Raw genomic sequence first — 27728 nt, forward strand, 5'->3', positions numbered from 1 at the left:
TAACAAGATGGCTTTTCACAACAGTTTTACTGTGTGTCCGCAATACATCTCAATTCACCTCACTGCACACTCACCTTGGCAGTTACAATAGCTGTCACATGTCTCTGAATAAGTGACTGGAGATGCTGTCAAGATTCAGAATCACACCTCACTGTCACTTACTCTGATTGCTCTGTTCCGTTCACACTGCTCCTCTTGTTATGTTTAGCAATTATTTGGGCTGAGGGAATGCTGGGAAAGGAATCTACAATACCCACCCATGAAGCATGAGTCTTTTCAATGCCAGACCCAGACAAGAGACTTTAAATTGCCCATCTTTCACCCTTAAGAAACTACCCATTCAAATCTCAGTTACAAATATAACAAATGTTACCAGCTCTCTTCTCTCCACTTCAAACCACCGAGAGATCCCAGGCAAACTGTGAGTCAGTGTTAGAGTGGTACGCTCAATCCACAAGCTCTGCAAGAAATACAGTGAGTGTGAAACCCCAGCAGTCAAGATCTCTACACACTTTTTCTCACTGCTGTTGTTCAGGGATAGCCATGTAGGAGAGCGCATTAATACTCTGAGCAGATATTGTTTTCTACAACAGAATTTAACATGAAGCCAAAGTTTGCTTTGAATTTAAACACAAAGAAAAAAAATTCAGTGTGCTTGAAAGCAACATATCAAACCTTTCTAGACCTCAGACGCTAGGTCTGCTATCAGTTAGCTAGGAGCATTTTGGGTACTATGTCAATCAACAAAGGAAACCCCAATACTTCAGAATCCCTCTCCATGGCGTTGTGACAAGTACCTTTAAAATACAGTAGGCTTTACCTAGGCCACCTGTGCAGTCATTAGGCTCAACAGCCCAGCATTGGTATTCATTATTTGTGGCACCAAATAGCTTCAATATCTTGTGGCACCAAATTGGATTTAGGCATTGTGTGATGCATTGTGCCAACACAGAAGAGGAAGATAGTACCTGCCCTACAAAGATTAAAATTGTTACTATTTCTTGACTGCTCTTACCTTAAATTCATTCTCTTTGTCCTTTGGGCCTTTGTGGAAAGGCCTATCGTAGCGGAATTTCCTAATGTTGTTGACGCGATAAAAGCTCTTTATGCGATCAGGGACACGATCCATTTGTAGCACATCAACACTGTCTGGGATGGGCGTCACTGCATATATCTGCAAATCTGCAAAATGAGGAGTCAAGGAAACACACAGAGGCATCAAACAAGAAAACAGTGATACAAAACACAACTTCCTTGGGGATGTCACGTTACCAAAAGAAGATGGAGAAAGTGAGAAATACATGCTTCTCTTTTCTTTCCATGACACTCCTCTCTTTTTCAAGGCTGCTTCAAAGGTAGCAGCAAGTTATTGGGCTAGTGTCTCCAGAGCCAGAGGATCCTACAGTGTTGTAGGAAATTCAAACCAAATGGTCAAAGTATTTCGGAACCCAAATATTCAGACATGCACCCAACAGTATTTGCTAAGGTGGGTATGCAGTTGATTCCCATTGATGTTAAAGAAAGTTAGGGTGAATCTAAATACACAGTTCTCTCTTGCAGAATTGCAGAAGGTAGCTGGGTGGATAGCTGGCGAAATGTAATGTTCCATAAGGGGGAAAGTGTCACTAACGGTTACAACAAACCACAGATTGGACCAGGCTCTGGGTACATCTTCCCACACTGCCCTGCAAAGGTACATCAGCCATGCCCTGGAATATTCCCTAAGTGAAAGTGACAATTATGGCCAACTGGTATGTAATAATGTAGATAAATATACACTAAACACAAGTTAGAGATGATGAAAATTGTGACACCTCTCACTAATGTCAGATATAAACCAAGATCTTCTAAGATGAAGCTGCTTTCCTTTTCCTCCACCCTTTGTGCCCTACAACAGTTTGATTAACATTAGGCAGCCATTATGAAAGGATACACTGAGCATCACATTGCAAAATGGTGTCATCTGGGTGGTTTGGGTGCTGCATTGCAATGGCTTGAGGGAACTCACTCAGCATTCTTTGTTGGAAGGCCTCCAGCCTTTCATAGTCATGGCCCCGACATACATACTCCTTGTTCTGCAAAACAAACATGAAAACCACTAAATTCCTAACCCATTCTCTTTGCTTTCTTTGCTGTTTAACTGGAACAGATCTTATTCATGCGTAATAAGTCATAAAGCATACATTTTTAGTTATTGTTTTATTACATCAAATCTAAAGATGATAAATGATAAAACTATGAAACCATCTTGAAAAGATGTAATTGCCTAATAATTATTTACAGGTTAAACTTTAATATGGATGCCATCAAACACTGGAATCTACAACTCAGCTTCCAAGATATACTCACTGATGGAACTTAGAGCTGAAGCAACTGTTTCAAGTAACTACTGGAAGGAAGACATGGTTTACTGATAATCTACTTTCCTCTTTTGACCCATTAGAGATGTAACCTAATCCACAGCAGGTCCGAGTATGTTTTTAAGTTCTTCTAAGCATGTTGGCAGAGTAGGATTAACAGGTTTTCTTCTCAAATGCAGAATCCTTTTTTTTTTGCAAGCAAAACTAATGTATTGTGGTTTTCAAAAATTCATCTAGATAAAAGTCTGAATTCTCTGAAGTCAATAGGGTAACCAGCAGGATTTAAATGGAATCAGGATAGTCTCCAATATCTCTTCCACATATGTCCCCAAAATATGTCATTTTCATTTGACAAATTTTGTACTGAAATCCAGAAAATCCCAATTACAAGACACTTCCAGAAGCAATGTGCTTACTTCTTTCACCCTGTGTTTAAGGAAGTCTGCTGGTATTTCAGCTGTAAAATGACTGAACTCTGCCACTGAACAAAGAAATAAACAGCTACATCTACTTACATTGTATTTGTTACAGCTAAAGCAGAGGGGTAAGCCAAGGCTTCAAGCCCTGGTTTATCGTGTAAGGAATCTCATAGGCAACTGAGGCCTATGTATTTGAAAACATGATTTATAGGAGGACCTCATGTTTCAGAAAGAAGCTGCTTAAATACCTGCCAATATAGGAGTGATTTGTCCAGATGATGGTTTTTTTAATAGGATCTAGTTGCTTCTGTTGAATATAGTCTGATAAATACATCTAACTTGTAAATACTCAAGCCACATCTGTGTTGGGCAAACGTTATTTAGTTTTAAGCTGAACAAAAATCTTGTTATGCTACACGGCAAAGCAATTTTCCAGATGTTACAGCCTTTTATACTTTTTTCATTTTTTGTCTGGATCTTTAAAGATGGGAGAGAGGCCTGAAAACTCCCTCAATTGTGCACAGAGGCACAAATCTTATTCTTATCCCATACACTGAATAAAGGTGCTGTGCACTTAGACCTAGCATGTGAGGGAATTCTTCATGCCACACTTGGGGTACATTTACACAGCAGTGTTATTTTGGAATAACTGACGTTATTCCTAAATAACAGTGCATGTCTACACTACAAGCCTTTATTTCAATAAAGTGTCAAGCTGGAGACTTCTTATTCCAACTCCTGGTAACTCTCCTCTCATTTCACAAGGAGTAAGGAAAGTTGAAGGAAGAGTGTTCTTCCTTCGACTTCCTGTGCTGTAGACAGTGCCAAAAGCCAAATTAAGCTATTTTGACTTTAGCTACACAATTCACGTAGCTGAAGTTGAGTAGTTTAATTCGACTTTAGCCCTGCTATGTAGACATAACCTTGGACAGCAGCTGCTCCTTCAGACACAGCTCCCTCAGGGTACGACTACGCTGCACTGGAAGCTTGAAATAAGCTATGCAATTTGAACTACACAAATCGCATAAGCTTAGTTCTAGTCAATTTTGAAATAGCTTATTTTGAATTTTGGCACTCTCTACACAGCACTTATTTAGAAATAAATAGCTATGCCAAAACGTCCCTTACGCCTCATGGAATGAGGTTTACAGGGATGTTGAAGTATCCCAAAATTGTCCTGCAGTGTAGAAGGAGCCTCAAAGCCTACTCATTCTTAGAAGGGAATGGCTGTGCTCCAGATCTCTGGGCTACAAGTCTCCATGCAGCAACAACATACTGGTCACACTGCAGTCATAGCCCTCTATGTCCAGGCAAGTATCTGAAGAAGCAGGGCAATCTGGTCTCAAAATAAATACTGAGCTGTAACTCTGGGAAAGACCCTGGCACAGTCTGAGCCTTCAGTGCGGTATTCATGTTTATATTACATTAAAATAATGCTCCATTCCTGTTAGTTACATTAGGAAAAATGATACGGCAAACAGAACGATGCTTTATGGCCCAGGTAATTTAAAGCAGTTCCTTTCATCTCTGCATATGGAAATCAATTCCAGAGTTAATGGTGTTTAGTTGCAGAATTTCCAGACTGGTAAAAAAGGCTCACACAATGTTTACATCTATAAAGCCTCTAAACTTACTTGGGGTCTTTCCATTCTATTAGAAAAGCATGATGGTTTTTATAGAGTTCTTTTTCTAAAATGAGCTGGGCAGTTAAATGATTAGACCTTGAAGATAATCAACTGGAAGAAAGATATTTGCATCCCTGTTAGCACTAATCACAAGGGAAACAGGTGGAATGGCCAAAAGGTGTAATCTGCATTTAACACAGACTGGAGAAGGACATTTTGTTCCTTACATTATATTTTTGCAAGAAGCTTCTCTAATCCAAAATTCAAGGGCTGTTCCACTGTCCTCCCACACATAAGTAGATTGATCCTTCCCACTGAACAACTGCTCAGCAACAAGACCACCTCTATGAACTCATCTGAATCGCTTCATAGCTAAATAATAGACTGATTTTTTAAATTAAACTAAATCCAAATAAATATGTAAACATACACACCCCTCTCCCCCCCCCGGTTCATCCAGGATTTGTCACAGAACCACCGGATGTGGCATTCTATATAGGGAAAGTTTCCTGTCAAAATAAAATTTACATAAAGCTTAATAAATCCCCTGGCCTGGCATTAAAGGTCTCTGTCTAGCATTTTAATAATTCTCCACAAGGAAGGCCCATGAAAATCTGCTTCCATAAAGATAAAAGTTATTTTTACTATGTTGGAATATGGTATCCAAGACTGGTGGTCAAATGTTTCAGCCAAGGAATCATTCCCACCAATCCAGTGCTACTGTCAGGAAAAGTTATGGACTGAATTCTAAATGGCTACTTAGCTAACTTCCTCTTCATATCAAGAAGATGCCATCCCTTTTTGCTGAGTGAGCTCTCATTCCTACAGGTCATGATCCATGGAATCCCTGTAGTCAGGTATGCCTGAAGGAATGAAACTATCTGGACAGAGAGTATTTGGATCTTTTATGAACTTTTTTGGAACTTTTGAATAATATAAAAAGGGAGTCCTGAGTCCCTTGAAAATGATATTTCAATTCTCTAATATTGTTTTAGAAACAAAAACTTTGGTTAAAATTAAGTTTACTTAAGTGAAACACTGAAACTTACATTTTAGGAAACCTTTTTACATCTCGACACACACATATGCAAATGCACTGACAAACTTTTCATCTCCACAAAAAGATCCTCTTGTATTTACAACATATAAACAGCTAGAATGTATTCATTGAGCTCCTGTTAATTGCACTCAAATGGAGACCCACAAATCCAATCACTGTTAGACACATTTGCTATAACCATTTTGTACTGGTATTTTAGGTAGAACTGTAGAGATGCCCATAATGAAAAGTTGCCTCACATCATGAAAAGCCCCTGTATTTAGTTGCTTATAACTACCAGCCTTTAAGCGTTAAGATTGAAAGAACGATTCCTTGAGTTTTAAGCACTGAGATGGAATCCAGGAAAGTTGGATTCTATCCTGGGGTCTGTCATATACTTTTTACATACTGGAACTGGAAAAGGCAACAAAACTGACGTAAAGAAAGTAAATAAGGAAGTGTTATTTAATCCCTCCCATATCAGAAAAACTAGGAGTCACCAATTGAAATTAATAGGTAGCAGGTTGAAAACAAAAGGAAGTATTTCTTCACATAACACTCATTCCACCTGTGGAACTCCCTGCCAGAAGATGTTGTGAAGGTCAAGACTATAACAGAGTCCAGAAGAGAACTAGATAAGAGAGAATAGGTCACAGAGCATAGGTCTCTCAATGGCTATTAGCTAGGACAGGCAGAGATGGTGTTCCTGTCCTCTGTTTGCCAGAATTTGGGAATGAGTAAGGATCATTTGATGACTGCTTATTCTGTTCATTCCTTCTGAAGCATCTGGCATTGGTCACTGCTGGAAGACAGGATATGGGGAATTGGTCTTATGTTTCATATGATGTTGGACAAGACTATCAGAGTGCATATATGCATGGGGTTAAAATAAGATTAAACAGGCAATTGTAACAATGATATTTTCTAACTTTTGTGCACTTTACTTTGCAACCTTAACATTAATTTAACTAACAGGTCAGAATTCCCTCACCCCGGATTCAAACTGCAGAGATTCTTCATGTACACCAGTGGCAAGTTCAATTTCAAGTGCTGAGATTATAATGTGCTTTATACATACTTGTTTCCCACAGCATAAAGTTCTTCCCCAAGTCTTTAACTTCTACCATGGCATGGAGCCGAGAGAGCAAATGAGATCTGACCTGTTTAAGAACTAGGGCTTCTCTGGCCATTTCTTCCAGTGTTTCTCCTCTCTACTGTATTCTCCAGCCTCTCAACTGCTTCCAACTAAAGAACTAAACGACACTACTGATTAGTTAAGCATTGATTCCTTAAAAGAATACTTCAGAAATTTACCCCATTTGGCCATGCTTCCAAAAGTGCACAGAGTGGTGAATCAGCCTTAGGCAATTCACATTTTGTCACATGTAGATTTTTGTATGTAATGTTATTGAGACGTATGAGATCAGAGTACTTCCCGAGTGCATGACAGAGACAAAATATGGTATTTTATGGCAGGTGTCACTAGGTATCATTGCTATACTCTTCCAAGTGCTTTTCTTTAAGGTGCAAGAAGATATTTACTCTAGGAAAAACCGTATGTGGCAAAGTTCTGCATGGAAGGAACTGTTATTCTAGGAGGGGTCAGTTCTTGAGGTGGAAAAACCCATTGGTGTTGGGCTGAGAATCCTGATTGAAGGCATTGCCTGAATGCTTTAGGTTACCAGCACAGCCCCACGACTGATATTTATTTAAATAAATAAATTTAGGGTACAACCAGATTCTGCTTTACTGATTTCTCTTCCCCAGAAAGCTGATGTTCAGAGCTTGAGACATTGCAAGAGCAATAATATTATTGGTGATTTCATATTACAATAGCACCGAGAGGCCCCAGCCAAGATCTAAGCACTGTACAAACAGTGCGTGAGAGTTTCTGCCCCAAAAAGTTTATAATTTAATTAGAAAGAGGAGTGGGGAAACAGAGACACAGTGAGCAGAGGGACTTGCTCAAGGTTACTCATCAGATTAGTGGTAGAATTAGGATTAGAACCCAGGTCTCCTGACTCCCAAATCAATGCCTCGCCCATTTGATCATAATGTCTCTTCTATAGAAGCTCAATTTCTCCAGTCCTTTGGCACAAAAGTTCAAGAATCAATTCCACTATTATTAAAAACTCTATCTGGAGAGCCCCAATGAATAGACATGTCAGGGTGCGTCTAAACAGCACCCTAAATTCAAAATAAGATACACAATTTGTGCTATGCAAATTGTGTGTCTTAATTTGATTCAATTTTGAAACAGCTAATTTTGAAATTTGGTGCATCTACACTGCACCAAATTTTGAAATAATGTACTATTTCAAGACATCCCTTAACCCTTGTGGAATGAGGGTTACAGAGATGCAAAAAAATACTTCAGAATAACGGGCAACTTGTTAAGATGCTGGGTAGCTATTTTGGGATACTGGAGGTATCTCAAAATAGCTGCGCTGTGTAGACATACCCAAACTGAGTACTACATGTATTAGGAAGTCAATGATCTCAGGAACTACAAGATACTATAGGTAATAGTAAAAGCTGAGAAAAGCTGAGCTGCTAACTTCTTATTCACTTGGACTCACTTCTTAAAGACAAACCAAACCACACACATACATACTGCATTTGCTGTACCAGTACGTGTGCTGTTCAACTAGTTACAAGACATTCTTCTACATTCATCAGAAAGTAGACAGGAGAGTTTTGGTCTTTTCCGCTACAAAATAAACTTTGTCTATTGTCAGTACTCAAATCAACCAGCTGTCAAATTAAAGACTGATGAATCAGTGGCACAGTGTCATGACCAACACGATGAAAATATTAGGGAAGATATTCTGGATATCGTAAGAGACTGATGGACAGAAATGTCAGCTGGCAGTGAAAAAACTGCCAAGTTCTTTTGATTTACTTTCGAAAGAACACGGCAGCAGTCTAGATGCACGGGAAGATTTTCCGAAAAAAGGCCACTTTTTTTGAAAAATCCCTGTAGTCTAGACACACCCTAAAGGTGTTTCTTTTCTGGGACATAGGCCTGCTATATTCTATATAATCTTTTAGGTCCTTGTCTAAAGTGTCCCCAAAGTATTGGCCTGGAAAAGGTAATTCAATTGTTGGGCGTGCTCATTCAGTTGCTATGAATAAAGCCAGACTAACTAAGACCCAAGGACTGTAAGAAGAGTTAATGACAAAGCCTAAGCTGAAGGCAACTTTGTGGATATATTTCATGGCATGCTGGCAACTCTCCAAGTTCTTCCTCATTCCGCATGACTTCTCAGGTATCCCCTGTTCTAGATTTGACTTCTAGAAGTCTATTTCCTTAGGAACAAAATGCTGAGGCTATGCAGACTGAAATACGTTTTGAGACAAGCTCTTAGTCATTCTTAAAATGGGTATGCACCATATTGATGGCTACTGTTCAACTAAAGCAAACAGAGCTCTTTTTAATACTGAAGGCTGACAGGTACATATTGCAAATCTATTCCTCAAAGGCCCCTTTGGCAAGATAGAGAGTACAGTTTGGAGAAAGCTGGGTGCTACTGGGTGGGCCTTCTTTTGAATAAAGTCAAGGAGATCTGGGTATTTGGAGAAACAGGTCTTCTTTAGTCTTAAGGTAGAAAAGCGTCTGACAGAATTTCCCTTTCTTTGCTAGTTTCCTTCTTGGATAATAAGCACAGGACCATGGAGTCTTCATCGATTACAAAAAAATGGAGTTCTCTGTGATAAAATAGTGGGACTAACAATGCTCTAGAATGTGTCTCTGAGGTCTGTAAGAATTTTGCTTCCTTTGGGGAGTGGATGGAGGGGAAGGGAAGGCTAAGTCTGCGTGGTGCTCTTGATCACACTATTGCCTGCGGAGATGTGTTGAGAGTTTTATGTTCCATGTTGAAGATCACTATCGTAATAGAAGGAGGAATGTTAAGACTTTTTTTTTGTCTCTCCTTTTTGCCGGAACTTCATCTTTGGTAGTGGGAGCTCTGACTATGTCTGCTTTTGGCTAGGGGGCTGCTTGGCACTGAGAAATGTATTCCTGGGGACTTGTAGAGGAAGGAGATGACAAATGTCAAAGGCCACTGGATGAACCATTGAAAAAATAGCTTCTGGCTTGCAGCTATTTGAGCACAGAAAAGCAGCTGCTTTTTGCAGCTCCCTTCACCACATAATTGAGCTTGATGGACATATGACTTCAGCATAGCCATGTAGACTGCCTTGATAAATCACATACAGTGCCAAGGAAAACGCCATATCAAAACCCTGGTCTTGATTGTGGGTAGTAGCCAAGAGGGAGCTGGAGCTACCACTGTACTCCCATAGTGAAGTGAAAGGTCTTTGAGTCTCAGAACTCTGTTTACAGGGAAGGAGCAAGATGGAAGAAGGGACATTCTGCAAGAGCTCAGCACCAATTTCCAAGCATCCCATTTCTATCCCTCTGTCTCTGAAGGGGCCACCATAGTCCTGTGACTGCAGAAGGCTGGAATCACACTCCACTGACAAGCAGACAGGGAACGGTAACTGTGAGGTGTGAGTAGCGCTGTTGGGAGGTCCTGCTACTAGAATCTTCTTCTCTGGAAAGATCCGCCTACCTGTGCAGGAAAGTCAATGGAGCAGCTATTAGTTGTGGACTAGGACAGTCATTACTTTGTCCATTCATTTTGTAGGATGCTGTCTAAAGAGATTTAACCTCCTTTTCAAGAAGAGGTTTGCTAACATTTCTAACCTTCATTGTGAAGCAGAGACATAACTCTTTAGTGTGTCAACACTTATTATCTGTCTGGTCGCTCTGAAAAGGACAAAAGATAATGTAAGGACATTAAGGTCAGCCAGAAAAACAGCACTGTTTCGCTAGTACATTAGTTGAAGTGGCAAGAGATATATTTTAATACCCATGTTTAATGGGTGAGTTTTTCTCTGCTTTCCTCTTGAAGTAGAAGCTAAGGTACTTGTGAATAATTGGTGGGTCCTCCTTGTGTTAAAAGATAATTGGACTTAATGCACATTCCTGTTTGCCTATACAAAATAAATAAAAGCAAGTTCTGCTATAGAATTAAAGAATTATTTTTCCATTGTCTTACAGCATATTTAAACATTGCATAGAAAATGAGAAAGAGGATGAACTTCATGAAGTAATAATATTAGAAATGAAAATAATGGATTGTTTTTGGTGGTTACAATAGATCAACAGCTATTCTGTAAACACCACAATACATCCAAAAAAGCACACTCTAGTGATGTTGAAGCAAAAACACCCCAAGCCCAACAAGCAAAATAAATGCTTATTCCATGGCCTTGCACTACTTCATTTTGGAACAGCTATCAGTTCCAGCAGTGACATATCTGACTTACCATACATCAGTCACAGCAACTGTGGAGCAGGAAGAAATATTACATGATGGGTCTGGATAGTTTTGTGTGTACTGCACAAAGTTCCCAGCTATTATTAACTTTGTCACAAAGAGATTCACCTTCAAAGTAGAGACTCTGCTTATTGTTGTATCTGCTTTTTGCCTTTCAACTGTAGCAACCCAGGAAATTGTGATCTTATGCATCAAATTATTATGGTTCTAACCATCATGCACTGAAAATACTTGAAATCTGCATTTAATACTGATTCTTCCCTGAAGAAGCCAGTGTAAGCTCTCAGAACATGGTTTGTCAAGCTTCACTTGTATGTCTGTAATGTAGAAACTAGACAATTTTTAATTAACTAGCCTTTATAGAGAGAGAGCAGAAAGAGATGCAGAATTAATAGCAACATAAACTATGCCATTTTTAGGCTATATTTGCTACCAAGTGTAGGAGGTATAAGTGAGCATAGCAATTTCTTGTTTTAAACTCTGCAGTAAGGAAACAATATATCAGCAGAGGGTAAGTGTTGGGTGCATATTTAATCCCTGAGAATACCTGAATACATATTTCATTTTAAATCAGTGAAAATCTTACTCTTCTTTAAGTTAACCTTAATCAACCATGTAACTATAGGATCTATGTAGATACATCAGCTAATGGACTCAGTCTCTGAAATGTCAATACACTATGGGTAACTCAGAGAGAAAGAGGGAGTGTTATTGAGGTTATTAATTCAGTCCCACTCTAAGAAACACTGGTATGGAATATAATTATATACACAATATTTGCTACTAATCTCTCTAGCAGCAATTCCCATAAGAATGGCCATACTGGGTCAGATCAAAGGTCCAGCTAGCCAAGTATCAGTGTTCCCTCTAAGCTGCACAGTAGCACAGCTTCACAGGTGATTAATCAGCTCCACCCAGTCCGAGGCTCAGGGCTCCGTGTACGGAGATGACTGACTGCGTGGAGCTGATTAATCATCTGTGAAGCTGTGCTGCTACGCAGTGTATAGGGAACACTGCCCAGTATCCTGTCTTCCGACAGTGGCCAATGCCAGGTGTCCTAAAGGGAATGAACAGAACAGGGAATCATCAAGTAAGTGATCCATCCCCCCTCACCCATTTTCACTTTGGGTAAACAAAGGCTAGGGACACCATTCCTGCCCATCCTGGCTAGTAGCCATTAATGGACCTATCCTCCATGAACTTATCTAATTCATTTTAGAATCCTGTTATAGTCTTGGCCTTCACGACAGCCTCTGGCATGGAGTTCTATAGGTTGACTGTGTGTTGTGTGAAAAAAATAATTTCTTTTGTTTCTTTTAAATCTGCTGCCAATTAATTGCATTATACGACCCCTAGTTCTTTTGTTATGAGAAGGAGTAACACTTCCCACACTGTTCTACAATTTAACCAAGAATAACTGTTGCACCACCAAAAATTCATGCATAATGGTTAAACATTCAATTAGCTCTCTTGTACTTACCTCCCAGATTTATTTAAAAGAGAATAATCCATAGGCAGCAGGTGTAAGAGGCAGGGGAAGGCAATGACTTTCCAAACTGCCTGGCTGGCCCCCACCCACAATCTGCCTCCGGCCTTTCTATTCAGCACAGCTCCCCCAGTCTCCTGGGGCTGCTTAGGCTTCAGCTATGCGCTGCCAGCCCTCTCCATGTTCCTTAAGCAGACAAGGGGCTGTGTTTTACAGCTATGGCCAAATGTGTCATAGAATCATAGGACTGGAAGGGACCTCGAGAGGTCATCGAGTCCAGTCCCCTGCCATCATGGCAGGACCAAAATACTGTCTAGACCATCTCTGATAGACATTTATCTAACCTACTCTTAAATATCTCCAGAGATGGGGATTCCACAACCTCCCTAGGCAATTTATTCCAGTGTTTGACCACCCTGATAGTTAGGAACTTTTTCCTAATGACCAACCTAAACCTCCCTTGCTGCAGTTTAAGCCCATTGCTTCTTGTTCTATCCTCAGAGGCCAAGATGAACAAGTTTTCTCCACATCTTTCTTGAATTCTCCACATCTTTCTTGAAATGCGGTGCCCAGAACAGGACACAATACTCCAACTGAGGCCTATCCAGCGCAGAGTAGAGTGGAAGAATGATTTCTCATGTCTTGCTCACAACACACCTATTAATGCATCCCAGAATCATGTTTACTTTTCTTGCAACAGCATCACACTGCTGACTCATATTCAGCTTGTGGTCCACTATAATCCCTAGACCCCTTTCTGCCGTACTCCTTCATAGACAGTTGCTTCCCATTCTGTATGTATGAAACTGATTGTTCCTTCCTAAGTGGAGCATTTGCATTTGTCTTTATTAAACTTCATCCTGTTTAACTTAGACCATTTCTCTAATTTGTCCAGATCATTTTGAATTATGACCCTATCCTCCAGAGCAGTCGCAACCCCTCCCAGCTTGGTATCATCTGCAAACTTAATAAGCGTACTTTCTATGCCAATATCTAAATCGTTGATGAAGATATTGAACAGAGGCGGTCCCAAAACAGATCCTTGCGGAACCCCACTAGTTATACCTTTCCAGCAGGATTGTGAACCATTAATAACTACGCTCTGAGTACTGTTATCCAGCCAGTTATGCACCCACCTTATAATAGCCCCATCTAAGTTGTATTTGCCTAGTTTATTGATAAGAATATCATGCGAGACCGTATCAAACACCTTACAAAAGGCTAGGTATACCACATCCACTGCTTCTCCCTTATCCATAAGACTCATTCTCCTATCAATGAAAGCTATCAGATGGGTTTGACATGATTTATTCTTTACAAATCCAAGCTGGCTGTTCCCTATCAGCTTGCCCCCTTCCCAGTGTTTACAGATGATTTCCTTAATTACTTGCTCTATTATCTTCCCTGGCACAGAAGTTAAACTGACTGGTCTGTAGTTTCCTGGGTTGTTCTTATTTCCCTTTTTATAAATGGGCACTATATTTGCCCTTTTCCAGTCTTCTGGAATCTCTCCTGTCTCCCATGATTTTCCAAAGATGATAGCTAGAGGCTCAGATACCTCCTCTATCAGCTCCTTGAGTATTCTAGGATGCATTTCATCAGGCCCTGGTGACTTGCAGGCATCTAACTTTTCTAGGTGATTTTTAACTTGTTCTTTTTAATTTTATCTTCTAAACCTACCCCCTTCCCACTAGCATTCCTTCAGACTTCTCGGTGAAGACCGAAATAAAGAAGTTATTAAGCATCTCTGCCATTTCCAAGTTTCCTGTTACTGTTTCTCCCTCCTCACTGACCAGTGGGCCTACCCTGTCCTTGGTCTTCCTCTTGCTTCTAATGTATTTATAAAAAGTCTTCGTTTCCCTTTATTCCCGTAGCTAGTTTGAGCTCATTTTGTGCCTTTGCCTTTCTAATCTTGCCCCTGCATTCCTGTGTTGTTTGTCTAATTCATGCTTTGTAATTTATCCTACTTTCCATTTTTTATAGGACTCCTTTTTTATTTTTAGATCATGCAAGATCCCGTGGTTAAGCCAAGGCTGTCTTTTGCCATATTTTTTATCTTTCCGACGCAGCAGAATAGCTTGCTTTTGGGCCCTTAACAATGTCCCTTTGAAAAACTGCCAAATCTCCTCAGTTGTTTTTCCCCTCAGTCTTGATTCCCATGGGACCTTACCTATCAGCCCTCTGAGCTTACCAAAATCCGCCTTCCCGAAATCCATTGTCTCTATTTTGCTGTTCTCCCTTCTACTCTTCCTTAGAATTGTGAACTCTATGATTTCATGATCACTTTCATCCAAGCTGCCTTCCACTTTCAAATTCTCAACCAGTTCCTCCCTATTTGTTAGGATCAAATCTAGAACAGCTTCCCTCCGGGAACATTCTGAACATTCTAGATTACAAGCTGTCTAAAAGAGTCATTTAATTGGTATTAGGCTCTAAAGGAGACCTTGTAAACATGATGTGATATGGAAAAAATAAAGTTTGTAATATATTGCTGCAAGAGGGTGCTGTGCTGAATGAAGAGAAAGAAGGGCTGTTATGTTTGAATAAAACTATTCACATGCACAAACCTGTATGAAGCAAACTCCTGATATGACCCTGCAGATCTGTGCACCTGCAAAATCTGCCCTTCTGTGTCTTCATTACAAATTATTTCCAATGGCCTAGTTCCTTTAGTTTACCCAACAAGCTGGCTTTATGGGAGCAGATAAAACAAGGTATCCATTTCTTACTGTAGGATGCAAGAGAGATTACATGCCAAAACTTGACACATCTCACACCAATCAGTGTGAAACTTGGCCAACTTGCTACCATGATCTGAAGTTTTCCAGATCTATGTTTACTGGATAACAACAGATCAGCTTTAAGTATCCAAAATGGTTGGTGTTGATAAAGCTCCCCTGGGTTGTTTCTGATAGTGAAACAACAACAACAAAATATTAAAACAGAGATCAAGGGCAGCAAATTGCCCAGGGAAATGACTCAAAAAAGTCTCTGAGCTCGATTAATCAGTTTTATCCCTTTCAAAGAAAAAACCTTATTTTTAACATTCAGCATTCACAACATTCTTCTCTCCCACAAAAGCCCTGGTTGTTATATTGCACTTTCTTCTGAGCTGCCTTACCCGCAAGAAGAAAGGAAATTTCCGGCCATAAAAACCAACTCTGAAAAACTCAGGTTCCAAGCGCTGCTGTTCCATGATGTTATCATAATAGGTAGCTTCCATTTTCTGGGGATGGAAAAAACAGTTGATATCCAACCTAAAGTTCCTGTTTCTGGTTCAGAATCTCAATCTACATTAGAACCTCATAATAATACTTTACATACTGCCTGCTATATAAGGAACACTTAAACTTTATCATAATTAAAGAAAACTTCTGGGAAATGGGTGAATTTAATTATCCCCATTTTGCCTTTTTTGGAGTTACTTGTATAATTTGCGAAATTGCCCAGGGTTTCAGAATTGGTTGGTGACAAAAATGGGATTAAAATCTAGATCTCCTGAATCCCAGTTTCCTGTTTTAAGCATATTGTTTCCCACACCTTATCAATGCAGAAAAGTGCATGAAAGAGCAGGAAGGGAAATTGGACTAGATTATCTGGAATTCTGGACATCCATACGTTTAACAAGAAGATGGAAAAAATGATTTGTAGGAAGGAAAGGGTATTTTTCTACTAATAGCAAGCTGGCCTATGCCAAAAGCATGCTCATGGACCCCACTGTCCAAGTGAGCCACATGCAACTCAAAACTCAAAAAGGCTCACGCCAAGTTCACTATTAATAATAGAGAGGAGAATCCATTTTGGAATCCCGGCCTCCAGTGTAGGGGAACATAATCCAGCGTTGACCCAGTCACTGAACTCGTGAGTCAAAGTTCTGCATACATTAACCCTTCTTCTGAAAAAGGGGCTTTAGCCTCCAAAGATTATAGGTGGAATAAATGAACAGACTAAATGATGTGGAAATAAAAGGGTGAGACACACAAACTGGGGGTGGGGAGGGAAAGTTGATGGATTGAAACTCAAAGAAATTCATGGCTAACACAGATTTAAGAAACCTGAACAGAAAACTGACTTTTTTAAACAGAAGAGTTGAGCATAAAAATAAAGTGAATGGCTGTTACCTAGCAGTCAAGATTTTTTCCCCCTGACTGATTAAATTCAAACAATGAAGAAACAGCAATAATAACTAATTTACTGATGTAGTTTTAGGATAATGATCCAATACTGAATTGAGCTTCACCAATTACAAAACACATGGAACTTTATATTTTGGAGTAATACTTAATATTTTATGGAAGCAAACCAGAATGGATGAATCACAGCATTTAAAATCCTTCTTGATGCCTTGGTTAAGATTTTCCAATAAAAGCAGTGACGACAAAAATTCAATTTGACTTAATTATTTGCTTTTATGAGAGACTCTACATGATCGGCAGGAATGTCATAAACTTCACTGTGCTCTGAATTCTATTTATCTCTCTACATCTTCTCATAAGCCTACTCATGTTACTCTTGCTGCCCTTAGAGCACATTTAATATAAAACCACAGCTGATCAGTCCCTGAGGGGAGACCAATCAGGTCCCCAAAAAGAAAATATAGAATAAACTGTAATGCAGTAATACAAATGTACATGTATGTATTTGTGCTTGTGAGCACAGTTCATATTTAACTGTTGTCCATATATTCATTGGTATTTACAGCTGGCAGGATCAGCACTTACTTCAATGAGCTGACAAGGGAGAGTTATGCCTGCTTGTTAAGAAAGGTTGCATGAACAGATCTCTCATCTCGGCCGATGGGGAAATGGCACTCAAAAAGGAGCCATCCTAACTATGTGAGAACGGCAGGCTTGTTTTTTATTTCAGATTTCTCTGACATTCCAGCAGTAATCATTAGGGGATGGATAAAAAGTTTAGAGGGAGAAGAGCTAGTTTCACTTACCCGAATCCAGCTGAGGCTCTGATAATCATACAGACTCTCATATTGAATGGCCAGCTCTCTGCATATTGGTATTCCAAACTCCCAGCTCTACAAAAGCAAACCAGACTCAGACCAACTGGGATTCTCAGCCACAACTAATGCTCTTAACAGTTACGAATAGGGAGATGTGTTTTGGGGGGAATTCATTAGAGATTAAAACCAAAGAAGCAAACAGTTGAAAACACAATGCAATACAGCCTTTTATATTGGACATCATATAAATGTTAGATTCAAGATATTCAAACCAGAGACAGAAATGCTTTCCTATACCTTATCAAATTGGTGCTAACAGATGCCTAGGTTTCCATGAGTTGTACATCATTCTTAATTCACTAATCAGATCAAGAACTTCTTCAAAGAAAGATACAAGAGATAATGAATATTCTGGCTGTAAGAAAAAGCTCTGCATAGCTACTCGGTCTAAACCTTCATGGATGATTTGTCCCTATGGGTGCTCCACTATAGGATTTGTGCATACCTGTGCGCTTTTCACTGAAAACTTTTACTAGCAACTTCGGTAGGTCCGTACCTATGCACTATACACTTTGTGCTCCAGGATCAGGGCATCTAGGAAGGGGCAGACCCACTGCCTCTACACTATCTTCTCAATCACGAAGGCTCTGCAGCAGAGAGGAGGGGAGGATGAGAGGTGGAACACCCATAGGGACAATCCATCTCAAAGAACTTAGGTTACTATATAGGTAAGTAACCTCTCCTTCTTGTTCCAGTTATTGTTCTTATGGGGTCTCCACTGTAGATTTCCAAGCCTTAAGGTTCTCCTAAATGTCTCCTGTACCATTTCTGCTCCCTCACCCTCAATCCCGTGGAACAGGGAAGCTGACAGCCTCCGTGGGCCCCTGGGCAAAGCATGGGAGGGGGCTGCTCTGTGCTCCCAGGAGGGATGGGGCTGGAGACAGCCAGTCCTCAGTGCTGCCTGGAGCACACTGCTCCGCCCCATCCCTCAGAGCTGCACAGAGTGTACCAGTGGCAATTGGAAGGGCTGGGGCTGCTACTGCAGCGGTGGCCAGGAATCCCAAGGGTCCAGGACAACTGCTTCCATTGTCCCCCCTCCACCTCCATTGGCAGGCCTGACATGAAAGACCTCTTTGTAATCCAACATGACTGATTTTGCAAACATGTCTATAGCAAGAGAACACTGGAAGCACTTATGGTCAGTTTCTTTTCAGTTCTCAAATAGATGATACATTATATTCAGGATTACAAATCATTGTCAGGTAAGCAACAGAAATAAAATATTAATCGTCACAAAACTGAGGGATGCAAAATCTTTTATTTGAAAAAGTTCAAAACTTGATAAGCGAGATCTTGGGAAAGTTTAGAAGAGAAAACCTAAATTCAAGAATTACAAAAGCAAAAATAACCATCCTAAATTTCTCCAGCTTTTGCGAATGGCAAAAATGAATATAAGATTCTTTGCATCAGCTTTTTCAGAATCTATTTTGGCTGTTCTGGTAATATTGATAGCTTTCAATGATGAAAACTGTTTGCACTGAGAACATGAGTTATATTTAGATAGTCAATAGCACAACAGGAAACCAGCTGGATGACCAGTTGCTTGGGTGCTCAGCATCTCTCAGGCTTGACGATCTTATATCAATAGCATCTTTGCTGTGTGTTTCCAATTCAAATGGAATCGGAACTCATGCATTCTTACAGGCCAAACATTTCCCTTTCAAATACATGCTTAAGCATCTATATTTGCAATCCAAATGACATTTCTTTTTTTATTTATCACACATATTTTAACTTTAATGTATGGACCCTTTGCCCTCTTATATATTTCAGATTTATCTAAAAGAGTGGAATAGAAAAATGAATTCTAAAGCAGTTTGAAAGGAGCAAGAGTCGTTTTCTCACTTCAGAGATGCAGAGAACCAACAGAGATGTTACGACCAAAGCTTATATGAATGTTTAATGTCTACTTGTAGACAGAGGACACTGAAAAAATGGAAGCTATTCCTTTGACCTGACCCTATAGATATCTTTCCCTCCAGCTTTCATGTTCCTTTTTTCCTTGTGATCAGAATGCTATTGTAATTTTATCTCAGTTTTTATTATTTCTACCAGCTCTATCAAATGTTCTTTGATGTTGCACATATCATCAGAAATCAAGCGCTTGCTCTCAGTCTCTCTCTCGGTTATATTTCAATACAGAGACATTTTTCTGCATGAGGTGAACATTTTGTAGCTACACACTGAGATGCCAGGGAGGAAAAATCCAGGATCTGACCTCCTTCTCCATCTTTTATAGAAGAGAGAATGGGAGAGGGAGAATGTAGATTTGAAAAGGATCAAGAGAGAAAAAACAGACAACTGAATTGTGATGCTGTAGTTCTACTGAAGGATTCGGGCAAAATCAAACATGAAAATGACCCTCGAAACACTGGATCCCCTTGATTAAGATCTATGACTTAAATGAGACTCATCTGTAATTTTATATAGATCTGAGTTCTAGCTGTAGAACAGAAAGTGCTTATAAGCAAGGGGAAAAAACCATGAAGTGATGGGGCTCTGCTGCTAAAACCAACTTAAACCTTAAATATGGCTTTCCAGAATGAAGGTTACATTGCTGACCCTAGATAACATACCAATTACCTGCAGCTCAGAGAAGAACAAGAAAGACAGAGAAAAGGACAAAAAATATCTGGAAGCAAGAAGCTGGTCACTTTACTGAATTCCCTTCTTCTTCCTGCATCTTCTATCCAATTTCTAAATCAGGTGGACTGATGAAGCTGCTGACGTTCACAGTGTTCTTTCTAAAGTGTCTCTCTTTGTAGAAAGCTCTGACAACTCCCATTTATATGTATTGTGATTTCATATGTGAAAATGAAACACAAGGAGTTGTATAAGACAAACCAGTGACTACAACCTGCGAAGATGTTAAAGTGGCTTTAAGCCTCCTTTGTGCCTTCCTCTAAGGGTTCAAGTGGCCCCTGACATAACTTAGTCATTGGCCCTGCCATGAAACATCCTACCTGCCCTGGTATGCCCTTCTTGCCAATGGTTGCCAGGGGATCCTCAGAAAAGTGGCATAGCTGCTTCATCCTTAAAGTTTCTGTGCTGGAGGAATTCTCCTCTGGCTGTATTCAGGGGTCTTAGATCCCCCTTCATGCTGCTGTGGCCTTTTCACCAGTGTTACCAGAGGCTAGAACAGGGTGAGAAATCTCACCCCTAGAATGCCCTAAGGAAAACCTAAAAAAGGACAGACTGAATAAACTACAGCAAGCAGCACTACAGCAGCCAAGGGTTGCAGAGGCAGAGAAAAGCCTCTTCTGGCAGCCCAGAAAAAAAGAGCTAACAGAAATTGCAGCAAAATTCTGCTATTTCCTAACTTGTGTCAAGCTACACAGCAATAGAAACACCCGCTGAATAATGCCAAAGGATTTTGTTGCACAAGGCATTTCAGTTTTACTCCTGTATCTAGCAAAACTGAGCTACATATGCAGGACAAAAAACCTGTTTTGGGAGACTAATTCAGTGATTCAGTTACTGTCGAGTAATAGGAGGCAAACATACAGCAGACAACTCCATAAATATCCATCTGGAAAAACACTAGAAGCACAATAGTGCAAGAACCAGTAGCACTTTTTTAATATTCTTTCATAAAATTAGTAAATGGTCAAACTAGGCCTTACTAATCTTTAATATTTACAGAATACACTATTTTAGATAAATGCTCTCTGTATTCTTTGCCTAAGATAGTCCTGAGATACTAGCTGGAGTTCATAAATTTATAGGATGTAGTTGGCTAATACAGAGAATATCTGAAGCTGTATAGATGGGATCTAGTCAGTTTTACCGCACCAGAATGCTATCCAGAGAACAAAGTATTTATTTGTTAATGTAATTAATTCTTTGAAAATGCGCTACTCCCTTCCCCCAGTAAATTGAAGATAGAATTTTCCTATTATAGCTACATGCAGTATGTGTCTTTGCCAAAGTACAGCTAATGAAATATTAATCCCATTCTCTATACGGTGCAGAGGTATTTGTGCTGTATGCTGCAGCCACTGCCATCCTGGGCGAAAAAAATCTACAGCCATCAAAAATCCTTAAATCTCAGGGAATTCTACTAGTCTTGCCCCATGGAGCTAACACTCAGGAGTTTTTAAAGAATGTAGACAAGCAGATAATTTGGTCTTTAATTTTTACGAAGTGGTATAAATACCTTCTAAAACTCAGCTAATGAAACTGTTCTGAAGTATGGTAACATAAGGGATTGTAGCTCATATATTCCTACAGTCATTTTAAAATTTATCAACTGTGGGAGAGATAAGTCAAATAAGTGAAGACTGCAAGTTGCTGCATTTTTTTCTAAGCCTGTGAACCAATAATAGACAATTGGAATCCTGAACATCTGAGTAAAACAATAGCTGTGGTGGGCAGGATAAGTCTTTATTTTTCAGTACCACTTAAATTCTGCTGACCAATCATATTTAACCCTGCCGGTCAGAAACCAACCAAATCTTAACATTAATCACAATACATATAATTGGAAATGTTCAGAGCTTTCTACAAAGAGAGACTTTTTAGAAATGAAGCTACTGACATTTACAGAGTTCTTTATCAAACCAGAAGATTCAGATTTTGGATACAGCTTGCAAGAATTAGCTGGATTCTTTTCTCTGGGTTGAATTCACCTAGTTTAAATATATATCCCTGCTCATTCTCTCTTCTGCTCTCCAGCCTGTAATGCCATCTTAGCTAAAAGGAATCCCTCCTTGATGTTAGACTGGAAGGAGGCCTTACTGACATCAGGAAGCCGTTCAATACATTTTTTCATGTTGTTGAAGTGGTGGTATGTATATTTCGCCAACAATGCTGCGTAATTGGCTATTCTTATTTGGAGAAAGGCTGATGAGTACAATTTCCTACCACAGATACTGAGTGTTTTCCATTTCTTGTCAAAAGAAGTGGATTTATATTGCATCTGCCTACCTCTCTCGGAGACGAACAGTGAGTTCGGCATTGGGTGCGTAAATAGGAATGCAGCATCCTTGGAAGGTACGTAATACTTTCTATCTGATCTTTTTTAGGTCAGCGGAATAGACATTGGAGTATGCCATAGGATTTTCTAGGGATCTAAGATGACCTCATTTACTGGGAGAGCAATTTTCGCTGATGGCAAAGCATGCGGGATGTTGTTAAGTTTATGTTGGGACTCTGGCACCTCCACCAAGGAACTTTCTAGGGTATTCGCCACTCTCATATATAAATCCTGGAAGGACTTGAAATCATTGCCAGCAGTTGGTGGAGGAAGCATTATTGTCTCATCTGGAGAGGAGGACGAAATGTAGGATGGAGGTAACATGTCCTCCACTTGTGAATTGTTGAACTCCTCTATGTCATCATTGGTAACTTGTGACCCCTTTGGGAAGGAAGGCCTATACTCTTGTGTAGGTGGGGCTGGAAAAGGTACCATCTGAGGAGGCTGAACTTGTCCCTTGATCGCTGCAAACAGATCCCATCCCTGCCAGGGTTGTAGTAGTGGGATTGGAGGGAACCATGGGAATGGTTGCCACATTTGTGTTTGAGGCAGCTGCTGCTGTTGTTGTGCAGCTGGCTTAGGTGATGAGTGCCTAGGCGAGAAAGTGATCTCCTCATCGTCTTCGCTGTCACTCAAGAAAGGTGGCACCCAGCTGGTTGGGGTAGGTAGCCTACTTGTCCCCTGTAAGATTGGGGAGGTGTTGGTACTGAACAGAGGTGTTCCAGTTACCAACGCTACCATGATATCCTGTTGTGTGGCCAACAGCTTTTGTGAGGAGAAGGTTGATACTGCTGGTGCCATGAGCTGTGGTTGTGCTATGGTGTGCACCCACACCATGGACAGTACCGGGGAGGTGTCCTCTGGCTTCATTGGTACTGGTTTGGATGGTGTAGGTACAGACGGTTCCGGGCGTCTCTTATCATCAGTATCATGTGGCTTCTTCAGAACCACGGGTGTTGGTATCAATGGCGCAGTTGCGGTTTTCCTTGGCTTGGAAGCTGGTACTGCAGGGCATGGATATTTAGTGGATACCGCCCCTCTGTTTTCTCCATTGTGAGGAGCTTGACCTGTAATTCTCTGGCTTTGAGAGATCTGGACAAGAACTTTTTGCAATGGTGACAGGTCTTCGGTGAATGATCCTGTCTGAGACATTGAATGCATTCGGCATGCCCGTCTGACACAGGTATGGACATGCGGCATGGTAGTCACGGCTTAAATTCTGGTGAACCTGGCATGGTTGAAAAACCTATTCTAATCATGAACTATGTAATATAAGCCAAACAAAGAAAAGAAGAAAAAGTATTTTTTTGTTTTGAAAAACTAACTACACGGAAGGGTAACTGGGAGAAACTATCTAATCAAACTACCCTAAACAAACTACTGTACTAATTTCAAATAATGCACAGAGCACTGCTGTGTTCCGACCAAACCAGGAAACAGTTGAGAAGTAACTGAGGGGTGGTTGGCGGCAAGCATGTGTCAGTACACTCGCTACAGTGCCTGTGCTCTCTGTGCTGAAAAGTTCCGGTTTCAAGGGGCATCAAGACACCTGAAGTGGAGCACCCACAGGGACACTCCTTGAGGAAGACGATTCAGATTTTGGATACAGCTTGCAAGAATTAGCTGGATTCTTTTTGCTGGGTCCAATTCACCTAGTTTAAATATATATCCCCGCTCATTCTCTCTGCTACTGTCCAGCTATCTGCTGTTTAGTCTGTGATGCTGAAGGGCCACTTGGCACAGCATTCATTTTTTAATTTACTATTTAATTGAAAGGTGGGTTGGGCAGGAAAAAAGCAAGTCAAGGAAATGAAGGGAAGATATTGGAAGGGAGCAGAGCTGGCATACCTTCCCTTTGTTGAAGTAGTGAATAATCTTCCGGCATAACCCCTCCTTTCGCTGCCACTCTGTCTGGGAGGGATAGTGCAGGAACTCTCGCAGAGGTCTGTCCTCCCACTGAAGCAGCTCACAGTACAGAAGCAATGTAAATGCAGCCTCTGTTAGAACAGCAATTAGTGAAGACTGAGTAAATTACTACAAATAAACACAATTAACAGGTTTGATTTGCACTTGGCTTTGTCAAGCAAATGAGGATCCAAAATTTAGCTACAGAATAACCCAGTCAACAACAAAGCATTTGAAAACCGAGATCCCCTTTCTGAAACATCAGAGAGATAGAAGTTACTCAGTCAGTGGACCAACTCCTTCATGCTGCATTACAAAAGTTACATGGCTCAAGGCATTCAGTGGAAAATGAATTGGACTCCATTTCTGTCACCTGGCCAAGGCATAGGGAGCTAACATGCTGGGTTTTTGCGTCTGCTGCCTAACTATAGCGCCAGTTAAACTTTCCTGGCTTTCTGATGAATGATCCCTGAAGTAGATAAAGCACCTTACTAATGCTCATACTTTGGCCTCCTGTATCATTTTCTGACTTTCTCCAAGTTTCCCAAAGATGTGTAGATGTATATAATCTAAAAATAAATTCTCATCTTTTCACTTAGATATCAACACAGCAACATATCAGACTGTGAATGCTTTTATAATTCATTTTTCCCAGGTGCTATCAGCTTTTCTTCCCCTCTTAGAAACATCTGAATAGAGTACATAACTAATATGTGAATTCTGTCAATACCTAATATTAGCAAAGGACTACCATTCTCAATGTCCCCTCAATACCCTTCTTCCTTGAAGTACTGTTTCAAAACCCACCTCTTCAACAAGTTTCTTAATTTACAGACTGGCCTGTTTCTTAAATGGTATCAAAGTAAGTAGATTAGCCATATGAAACGACAGAGCTTCTAACTCTTCTACCTGCAGTAGAACACTAGACGGAAGGGACCGCGAGAGATAATCTATTCCAGTCCCTTGCCCTCATGGCAGGACCCAGCACTATCTAGATTATCCCAGATAGATGTCTATCTAACCTGCTCTTAAATATTTCCAGTGATGGAGATTCCACAACCTCTCTAGGCAACTTATTCCAGTGTTTAACCACCCTGACAGTTAGGAACTTTTTCCTAATGTCTAACCTAAACCTCCCTTGCTGCAGTTTAAGACCATTGCTTCTTGTACTATCCTCAGAGGCCAAGGAGAATGCTTCTTCAGTAGCTTCTTCACAACATTTCCTAGAAAAGTATTTCATGAGACACAACACTTTGGGCCTGCATTCTAACAGCAGACTCTGAACAAAGCCTCCTCATTACTAACCAGTATAGTTCTCAGCCTGTAAGTGCATGTCACATAGCTTGTGGATATAGCGGATATACATCTCTTCCTTATTAATTTCAGATTTATAAAAGTTCTGAAAAAGAAATGAAAATTAATATTCAGAAACAATCTTCAGATACTTTGTCAGTGTAAAATAACCTCCTACTTCCAGGCAGCTCAAGGAAGCTGCACATAATACAAAGAAAGTGCATTAATAATATGAGAGATTGGGCCTAATACTGCATTCACTGAAACTGGTGTAAATGAGGAGTACTCCACTATCTTCAATGAAGGTATGCTGGACTTAACCTCAGTGTAGAGGAAAGAATTGGGCCCACTGTATCCATGCATATATGTATGAGTACAAGAAGAAAGTGAATACCCACAAATATGTATTCGTGATTCATTCCCTCTGCACTCTAAAAATACCTCTGCCAACTCTACAATCTACAGAACAGGAGATGTGAGAGGGGGAGTGTTTGTGCAGGAGGGGGTTAAAGAGGAGGAAGGGAAAGGGGTAAAATGCCTGTAGAACTGTTCTTTGCTAAGAGTCACACATCTGTTGTGCTCTCTTGTCTCCTATCTCAATGGAACCATTTTACCACTCACAGCTGTAAATTCAAAATGGAAAAACCCATACATATTCAGTTCCAGGATGCTGAGGGTCTTAACCACTTGCAGATTATCAAACCTAATTATTAAACCTAAACTTTTCTATTCCACAGGCATTATATAGGACAATGATGTACAGGTAAATCAGATAAAATAATCTTACCATCAGGTTAACAGTGCAACCAATCTTCTTGTTTTCTGTTTCATCTCCTTTCATGCAGTCCCTGAAAGGAGAAATACTACTGAGACTTTCAGACCACCAGACTAAAAGACAAAGTTGTTCTAGAACCAGAATTTTCTCTTGGATACCAAAACAATACTTGAGCCTAAACTTTATTTTTTACAGCGTCACTCAAAAAGGACCCCGTACACTGTAGGCCTAAAGAGTTAAGAAAAGTTAGTCCTCAAATGAGCTGTATTTGTAGTTAATTTATTGCTGTTAAAAGTTTCTGAATTGAGAGCCTTAGAGACTGAGACCTTCTATTCTCGCACACACTAGGTGCAGTGTGAGCAGCTGCAGTGCCAGGCTCCTCAAAATGCATTGACAATGCGCTACAGCCCTGATCTGTAAAGAGACGAATTCGATCTTCAGGGTTACACCTTGCCCTTTGCTCAGATGGTGTTGTTTATTGGCTCTTAGGCACTAGGAAATGGGCTGGGATCACGTCCTAAATTTAAAGACAACCCTTAACAAGCCTCAGAGGACTATGACCCATAATCACTTGAACTAAAGAACTACTATAGAAGAGAAAAGATCTGAATCCATCCAGTGCCCAGATTTAAATACTGCAGTAGTCTAAATTTCCAGCAGTTCTTGTTCAGGGCACAAGGGCAAACTGTTCCACTGCACAGGAAAGTTAGGAAGTATGACAAGAGACCACCCTGTAACCAGGAGATCTTGAATGATCTAAATCTAAAATAATTCCCTCCACTTTTGGCCGCGTTGCCCAGCTTCCCGTTGGTGGGTGTAGGGGATAGTCCCGATTCTCCCAGAAGTGGGGTGATGGTGGTGAAAGTTGACCGCTTCTGTGGGCATCAGATCCCTGCTAGTTCCCTGGGCTGCCCTGAGGCTCTGGCCCCTTGCCCTGCCACCCACGGCATTTAGGAGGCAATATACCCCCTCAGCCTTCCTCACGCATCACCCCTGCTTTGAAAAGTAGAGTTAATTAAAATAGAGATAATTAAAAATTATCCAGACAAACTGGAGAAATAGTCCGAGGTAAACAGGATGAAATTCAATAGGTACAAATGCAAAGTGCTCCACTTAGGAAGGAACAATCAGTTGCACTTATATGAAATAGGAAATGACTGTCTAGGAAGGAGTACTGCAGAAAGGGATCCAGGTGTCATAGTGGACCACAAGCTAAATATGAGTCAACAGTGTGACATTGCTGCAAAAAAAGCAAACATCGTTCAGGGATATGTTAACAGGAGTGCTTTAAGCAAGACATGAAAAGTAATTCTGCTTTTTTCTGCACTAATTAGGCCTTAACTAGAGTATTGTGACCAGTTCTGGGTGCCACATTTCAGGAAAGATGTGGAGAAACTGGAGACGGTCCAGAGAAGAGCAACAAACATGATTAAAGGTCTAGAAAACATGGGCTATGAAGGAAAATCAAAAGAGAAGACCAAGAGGGGACATG

General features: G+C 40.4%; 1 protein-coding gene across 8 annotated transcripts in view; it reads right to left on the reverse strand.

Moving 5' to 3' along the window:
* DOCK3 (dedicator of cytokinesis 3) overlaps positions 1 to 27728 on the reverse strand; it is a 541072-nt gene that overhangs the window by 41388 nt on the left and 471956 nt on the right. For all 8 annotated transcript variants that reach the window (XM_089781050.1, XM_089781049.1, XM_089781053.1 and 5 more), the window contains 8 exons: positions 26249 to 26309; positions 25474 to 25567; positions 24112 to 24260; positions 17217 to 17303; positions 15396 to 15500; positions 1934 to 2075; positions 1016 to 1182; positions 374 to 460 (listed from right to left, as the gene is read on the reverse strand). In XM_089781050.1, coding sequence (XP_089637176.1) covers positions 374 to 460; positions 1016 to 1182; positions 1934 to 2075; positions 15396 to 15500; positions 17217 to 17303; positions 24112 to 24260; positions 25474 to 25567; positions 26249 to 26309 — 892 coding nt within the window. The remainder of the gene's footprint in view (positions 1 to 373; positions 461 to 1015; positions 1183 to 1933; positions 2076 to 15395; positions 15501 to 17216; positions 17304 to 24111; positions 24261 to 25473; positions 25568 to 26248; positions 26310 to 27728) is intronic.

This window comes from Pelodiscus sinensis, chromosome 11 (genome assembly GCF_052426305.1).
Source record: "Pelodiscus sinensis isolate ZL-2025 chromosome 11, ASM5242630v1, whole genome shotgun sequence".
NCBI classification, from domain to species: Eukaryota; Metazoa; Chordata; order Testudines; family Trionychidae; genus Pelodiscus; species Pelodiscus sinensis.